This window comes from Tachysurus fulvidraco, chromosome 23 (genome assembly GCF_022655615.1).
Source record: "Tachysurus fulvidraco isolate hzauxx_2018 chromosome 23, HZAU_PFXX_2.0, whole genome shotgun sequence".
In the NCBI taxonomy this organism is placed as follows: Eukaryota; Metazoa; Chordata; class Actinopteri; order Siluriformes; family Bagridae; genus Tachysurus; species Tachysurus fulvidraco.
The window spans coordinates 4,310,764-4,317,498 of NC_062540.1; the positions used below are offsets into that span (position 1 = coordinate 4,310,764).

The 6,735-nt window shown below is 39.9% G+C and overlaps 1 protein-coding gene and 1 non-coding gene across 5 annotated transcripts; both read left to right on the plus strand.

Annotated features, from left to right (window-relative positions):
- Positions 1-203: 203 nt before the first annotated feature.
- On the plus strand, positions 204-6,711 carry kansl2 (KAT8 regulatory NSL complex subunit 2). 4 transcript variants are annotated; one of them, XR_003440440.2, is made up of 10 exons: positions 204-350; positions 779-1,037; positions 1,253-1,428; positions 1,933-2,047; positions 2,174-2,337; positions 3,349-3,515; positions 3,925-4,021; positions 4,273-4,591; positions 5,266-5,445; positions 6,367-6,711. XR_003440440.2 is itself a non-coding variant. In XM_027145201.2 (10 exons), the coding sequence occupies exons 1-10, from the start codon at positions 245-247 to the stop codon at positions 6,460-6,462; spliced, it is 1,614 nt and encodes a 537-aa protein (XP_027001002.2). In that variant the 5' UTR covers positions 204-244; the 3' UTR covers positions 6,463-6,711. The 4 variants fall into 4 exon arrangements, 3 of the variants coding, with proteins under 3 accessions (XP_027001002.2, XP_027001003.2, XP_027001004.2); XM_027145201.2 differs by having other exon boundaries at positions 4,273-4,526; XM_027145202.2 differs by having other exon boundaries at positions 3,367-3,515; positions 4,273-4,526.
- Positions 4,062-4,199, plus strand: LOC113642056. The gene has a single exon (XR_003440461.1). It is a non-coding gene; the product is annotated as a small nucleolar RNA SNORA2/SNORA34 family (small nucleolar RNA).
- Positions 6,712-6,735: the final 24 nt, after the last annotated feature.

Here is a 6,735-nt window from a genome sequence, read left to right on the forward strand (position 1 = left end):
TTACCACACAGTGTTACATAAAAAAAAAAAAAAAGCTAGTTTTTAGTATAAAATCTAACGTAAAAAAAACAACACTGCTTTTAGGAATTTCAACGATTATATGTTGTATAAGATTGATGTATGCATCAGCCAATCCAGAACGAACATGCAATGTCTTTTGTCCAATCACACATCCGAGGGAAAGGTTGTGAACCAACCCTGGCTAAAAGTAGGCGGGACTAATGAGTTGACTGGGCGGGGCTAAATGAGAGACAGTAGCGCAGTTAGCTTAGCAAGCAGATGTTCAATTGGTGGTTTTGCTGTCGTCGGTAAGGGAGCTTTGAAGTCAGTGACTGTTGTGTTAAATATCGGTGAGTTTTTAAAGTGTTTAAGACTTTTATTTCGGTATAATAACGACGATAACCTACTTTATAAATGCTGTATCGTATTTTGAGCTTTTTTGCTTAGCGGTAGCTCACTTACTAACCTCTAAGTAGCCGTTCAAACATGGCGGACGTGTTTGTGACGTTCTGCGGAAAATCGGCGCGATTCGGTTCTCGTTCCAGAATCCATCATGGGGGAAAAAAGAGATATATATATCTATATATTATTGGGAAATATTCATGCATTTTATTGTGACTGAATTGTGTAAAAAGTGACTGCTATGCTATGCTTGTACATACAAGTTAGCATTAATGTCCTATGTTGTGGGCGTGTTTTGTTCCGCGCGTGGAACTAAAATAGAGCAGCATCTTTATGGCTCTGTTTTTTTTTTTTTTTTGTTTGTTTCTCCTTAAAGTAACCCCGATGAACCGGATTCGGATACACGTGCTGCCGTCCAGCCGGGGCCGAGCATCGCAGGCCGCGCGCGCCCACGAGCCCCAGACGTGCGCATTCACGCACAGAGCGTGCACTCAGCCTCGCATAGAAGGCTGGGACTTTTGCATCAAGCACATCCTGGAAGACAAAAACGCACCATACAAACAGTGCAGCTATGTCTCCAGTAAGAACGGCAAACGATGTCCCAATGCTGCACCAAAACCTGATAAGAAGGACGGGTAAATATGTATAAATATGTCTGTAGTCATTATGATGGAGCTGCACAGGACACGTGATCATCATACTAACATTTACTTCATTTGAATACAGACTGATTGTTATGCCCTCTGTTGTAGATGCTGTTTTGTTGGCAGTGCAATTATGCGTGTCCCCTTTCACATTTAGTTATTGTCACGTTATGTATCTTTGTTGTTTTCCTCCCTTTTTATTTTAGATCTGTGATTTGTGCTGAGCATGCACACAGGAATGCTTTGGCTCTGCAGGCACAGATGCGAAAGGCCTCCCCTGGACCGTCCCCTGAGATCCTGCTGTCTCAGCTCAGCGGCTACAACAGAACAGAGATTGGAGCTCTTGGCCAAGATGGCCGCGTTGAAGCAAACCGTATTCTAGGCAGGCAGTTTTCCAGATTACTTTATACCATTTACCAGTTTTCAGCCAAATAACTACTATTTTGGTATGCATTCTGATGCAGTTTAAACATTCTGCAGAATGACTACAGGTTTAATTGTACAAGGATACCAGTGTGTTCACATGCTGTCTATGTAACTCTGGTAATATACTTCCTCTTAAGTGTATCTTATACCAAGTCTTTTTTTGTTATAGCGTAATGGTTGTAGTTTTGCATTACGGGCTATATGTTTTAAACATGCAACAGCCCTTAAGCTAAGCATTTAATGTAAATGAGTCTACAGCTATGAGATGCTTCTCAATGTTTTTCTCCATTGTACTCCTTCGTATATGTGTGCTGCAGTTTGCAATCAAGTTAGGTAATTCAGGAGTATCCGTGTACAGTTAATGTGTGGATAGAACTACAATAATTACATAAAGTTTGACTTTCAGGGTTTAAATCCTAGAATGTTGGTTATAAATTCACCCTGAACTCTTGTTTTATAGATGAAGACAGCTGGAGTGAAGATGAGCAGGATCCAGTGGTGCTTGATCAGACATGGAGAGGAGATCCTGACAGTGAAGCTGACAGCATAGACAGTGACCACGAAGACCCACTGAAGTGAGAAAATTTGTCATTCTCTAGTATTTGTTACTTATATTAAGAGAGTATCAGAAAATGTATACAGGCTTTGTTTATATACAAACTAATGCTCACTCATTTTGTTATGTGCATGTGATTATGTAGGCATGCTGGGGTGTACACTGCCGAAGAAGTTGCTCTGATCACGCGTGAAAAGCTCATCAGACTCCAGTCACTCTACATAGACCAGTTTAAACGTTTGCAGCACTTGCTGAAGGAAAAAAAGAGACGCTATTTACATAGCCGAAAGATTGAGCATGACACGATAGGTAACTGGAGTAATTCTTTACGTACATTTTCTTGAGTGGTGTAAATTGTTAGCTGTCCAACAGTGTAAGAGTACCGATGTATGTTCTACTAGTTTGTGGGTTTCAGTAAAATACTGTAGTTGTAAAATATTTCGTTATATCTTCCCATCCAAGTCGAGCCTCTCTTACTGCTGGATTTCGTTATGTGATATTTTTTTTTTATAACCATATGCACTTTTTATGAAACCTATGCAGAATATGTATTCATTTACACAATGTTGTGATACACTGATAATGTAAGTGGACATGTGCCGATAGTTTGATACCAGTGTAGCCTGGATGCTGTGGACAAACAGGATTTGTATGTACCACCACCTCTCCCAAGTTGCCAAGAAGACCGGTTCAGAAACTTCTTGTAGCTCTCCTGATATTCTCTTAGGCTTGCTTAATATACTGTGTAGTCTACAGTGTGCGGACCCTGGCGAATCACTGTCCCTCTCACACACAAAAACACATGGGCCTTCCCTAATATGTTGCCACAAAGTTTGAAGCACACAGTTGTATAGAATCCTACAGTATTTCAAGACATTACATTTTCCTTTTTACCAGAGCTTTGTGCACAAAGCGAGCTCCTCGAAGACACGGTGTGCCGAGTTTAAAGAGGAAGAACTCCGAGCCCGACTTCATCCCCACTGAACACTTTTGGGATGAACTGGATCATTGACCACACATCAGACCTGCTCATTGCACATAAGTGCGCAACCTCAATAATGTCAATCTTTTGGCTGTATGAACACGCATCCCCACAGTCCTGCTCCAAAAAAAAGTCCTTTAGACTGCAATAATGCATGTAATTGTAATTAGCTTACCATACATTACATTGTTAAACATTAATTAGGTTTCCAGGCATCCAAAACATGAGACTCAGCAGCGCACTGGAGCTTTTACTTGCCTGGTGGGCCAGCTAATAAGTTTATGATTTGTCCACTTTTTGGCTCATGTCTAATGAGTGTAACTGGCTGCCTGAGACAGGCAGCAGTCTTTTAACAGGACCTGAGGGTATGTCCATAAAAGAGAGGGAAAATCTGAGGAAGTTAAAAGCGTTACGTCGCTACCGGCGTCGCTATGGAGTAGATGCTCTGCTACACCGGCAACTGAGGGAGCGCAGACAGGCTGTTACTGAGGGAGGAACTCCACAGGTATGTCTTCTCTAGTTCTCCTCTAGTGGATGTTTGGGTCAAAACAGTTTCTGTTTGAGCTACATGACAACAATATTACTATTATACAGAACAACCATATGTTTGTGAAGTGGGTTCTTTCTTCTCAGTACTGTTTTGCTGGCTGTGTTAAACCTATTCAATAATACAAATTCTGCATCATTTTGTATATTGAGAGAGATTCGATTTCAGAATTTCTTTTTTGGAATTATATCTGGATTGGTGTAGAGGGATTGAGTTAGCTTCTGAACCCCACTACACAGTTGATTTTCAGAGCTCTGACTGACGAATAGATTTTTCAAGTCTGTGTACTTGCAAGCTTTCACAGGCATTTTTATTGGGAGAAGATAATGATAACTTGTTTAAAAATGTGTGCTTTGTGTTTCCACAGGCGAATTCAGTACGCACAAGCCAGAGATGCATTTCCTTTGTGGAGGGGACGCGGTGTTCAAACCCCTGTCTGCCAATGACCAGACACTGCGTTTCACGTATCTTTTTCAGAGTGAAGCACGCACACTAGTTCCCTTATGTGCCCTGAATCAAGGCCAACAACTTGCTGTAGCTGTTGGTTTCAAACAGTGGCCAAAACTGAAGTCTTCAGATGGTCTGTTGATTTTCCCAGAATTTGAAAAATGGGAAGAATCAGTTCAGTTAGGAGATACATTTCAATTATTAAGTGTTCCCCACATTGCTGTGTTTTATATCTATCTCTTTTAGGTTTCTTTAACTATTTTAACAGATATTTACCAAGACAGTAGCCAGGTGCTGTTTAGGATGTGCCCAGGCCTAAAGGACGTGCCCTGTGACAGGCCGGTGCACATGGGCCAGTCAGAGGAGCCACGATGCCCGCTGCATCTCTCTCTGCCACCCCCCATGTACCAGCCCGAGCAGGAGATACTGGCACCGGAGCAGATATCATTAGCCCCAACAGACATGTACCTAAGCGCCGCCGAGCTTCAGCCCACAGAGAGCCTGCCCCTCGAGTTCAGCGATGTACGATTAACTTCATTTGGCGTCGTTGGTCATCTAGGATGTCTGTTTAAATGACAGGAATACAGTTAAGAAAATTTGAAATAGTACTAATAAAAAGTATGATGTATTGTGTCTCATACTGTATACTTTGTAATCTATAATTAGACTTTTTAAGTACATAAAGAACAGCCAAGTAGACTTTGAAGAAGAAGAATGTTTTAAGAGTGCCTTTCTAATACATTTTGTCTACAGCAAGTTCCTCTAGCTTATTAATATTTAATGTATTTTAAAATCACCAAAATATTTTTGCATAGTAAAAATTGAGTAGAGGTTTCTACTCTAGTTTTAGGAGGCTTTGTGGGTTCTTTGGGGTCCCTTTATCTTAAAAACAAGTTTGTTGGGATTGCAATTTTTAGTAATCCTGAGCTTATAAATCATTTTGACATCAAAAAAATGCAGCCAAAGCTGCATGGAAAGTATCCCAGATATTTATCAGTATTAAAAAACACACAATGTGATCTCAGCAAAACTACACGCAAATTCTGAGAAGTGTGATCTTGAGATAACTGGACAGAAAAATATTATACCTGACCAGATTGGATCTTTTGTATAACATTTTGTTTTACCACTTTGGTTTGTTTATTATTTAGTTTACTTATTTTTCTGTTTTTATGTAAAGTTATCTCGTATGGGCTCATTACTGCACTAGTTAATGTGAGCTGAGAGGTGATGGTGAGTTCTGCTCTGTTCTGCTCTGCAGGATCTGGATGTGGTAGGTGACGAGGAGATGCAGTGCCCTCCATCACCGCTGCTCTTTGATACCGCCCTGGCTTTGGAAGACCAGACCATCCGTGCCATTGCTGAAGCTCCTATGGACATCCTGACCTCAGAACAGGACCCCGAGCTCTCGGAGACAGACGACATGTCTGTAGCAGACCAGGTAAATGTTCGTTGTACGTAGTTCATGTAATTCAATCTGGGAGTTTTTCCCCAATTTGTAGCAAAAAAATGTTTTTTTTTGTGCATCAGAGTATCTGCTTGCATTATATTGGCTGTAGCAGCTCCTAATCCTCTTTAGTTAAAGTAGAGCAAGAACATATAATGCTAAAAGCTTACAGCTAATATCCTTTAATATGAAGGGAATAAACTTTTCCTGACATGCTGTTATAAGAAAATAATGATTATAAACCCAAAGTTCAATGTTTTGCAATCACATCATGTTATTTCTCTTGTACTTTTGTGGCAATGATTTATTTTTATTAACAAATGAGAACCTCGTGCATGTGTTTGTCTTTAATTTGCACTTGATGTTACGGATCATCCATTAAGCAAGTTTGTTCTTGTTGCTTGTCAGTAGTAGTTCAGAAGTAGTTTGCTCACTTTTTTTTGTTCCTTGATATTAGATTTAAAGAATACAAAGTGCTAACGCTAGAGACTAAATAAAAATCTTACCATATTAACAACTACCAAAAAAATGTTTGAAGCATTTGAAATAGACATAACTGCAGATGTTACTGTAGAAGTAGCACCTTAACATTAAACTTGAGACTTTTGCAGCATAACTAGTTTCAGATCTGCTATTTTATAGAAAACTAATGCCTTCTGGTGAGTCAGATTACAATTAATCATTAAAAAAGTAGGCTTTCTAATGGACTACACATTTGAGTTCAGTGACATTCAAATGATGCCAGTTACAGGCTCATTTTGTCACTGTTCATATAACGCAAGCACAATTTTTGTTTTTTTACATGGAAGTGTACAGAAAACGTACAAAGGACATGCATTTTAAAAAAAACTACACTAGCTCTGACCTTGGACATCTAGGATCTATTTAAGATCTATTTCTGTTTTTAACCCCCAGGCAGTGTCGGAATTATCTGAAACAGCGGGAGACGAGGATGCCACACAGAATTCATCAAAGGACCCTTATACAATAACAACAGTTGCCACATCCTGAGCACCTTGTGCACTGATTTTCTCAGCTGTCTGTAGACTTTTTCAGAACCTTCCGCACTAGTGTCCCATCAGAAGCCATATTTCACAAAGCCGACTTTTTGCTGAGGAAGCATCACACCCGATATATAGACAATGTTACGAAGTACGTTTCAAATGCTTATCGTAGGAGTGAAAATACATTACATGAATATGAATCACACAAATATATTTTCTTTGGAAATAAAACAAACTGTATCGCCCTGGTCTGGAATCTCGAGTACGTGATATATTATTG

Bases quoted from the DNA above. Each gene is read 5' to 3' on its own strand.
- kansl2 (XM_027145201.2), top strand. From the start codon at position 245: ATGAGAGACAGTAGCGCAGTTAGCTTAGCAAGCAGATGTTCAATTGGT. The intron at 351-778 runs GTGAGTTTTTAA...TTCTCCTTAAAG, and splicing joins GACTGTTGTGTTAAATATCG to TAACCCCGATGAACCGGATT. The intron at 1,038-1,252 runs GTAAATATGTAT...TTTTTATTTTAG, and splicing joins AAACCTGATAAGAAGGACGG to ATCTGTGATTTGTGCTGAGC.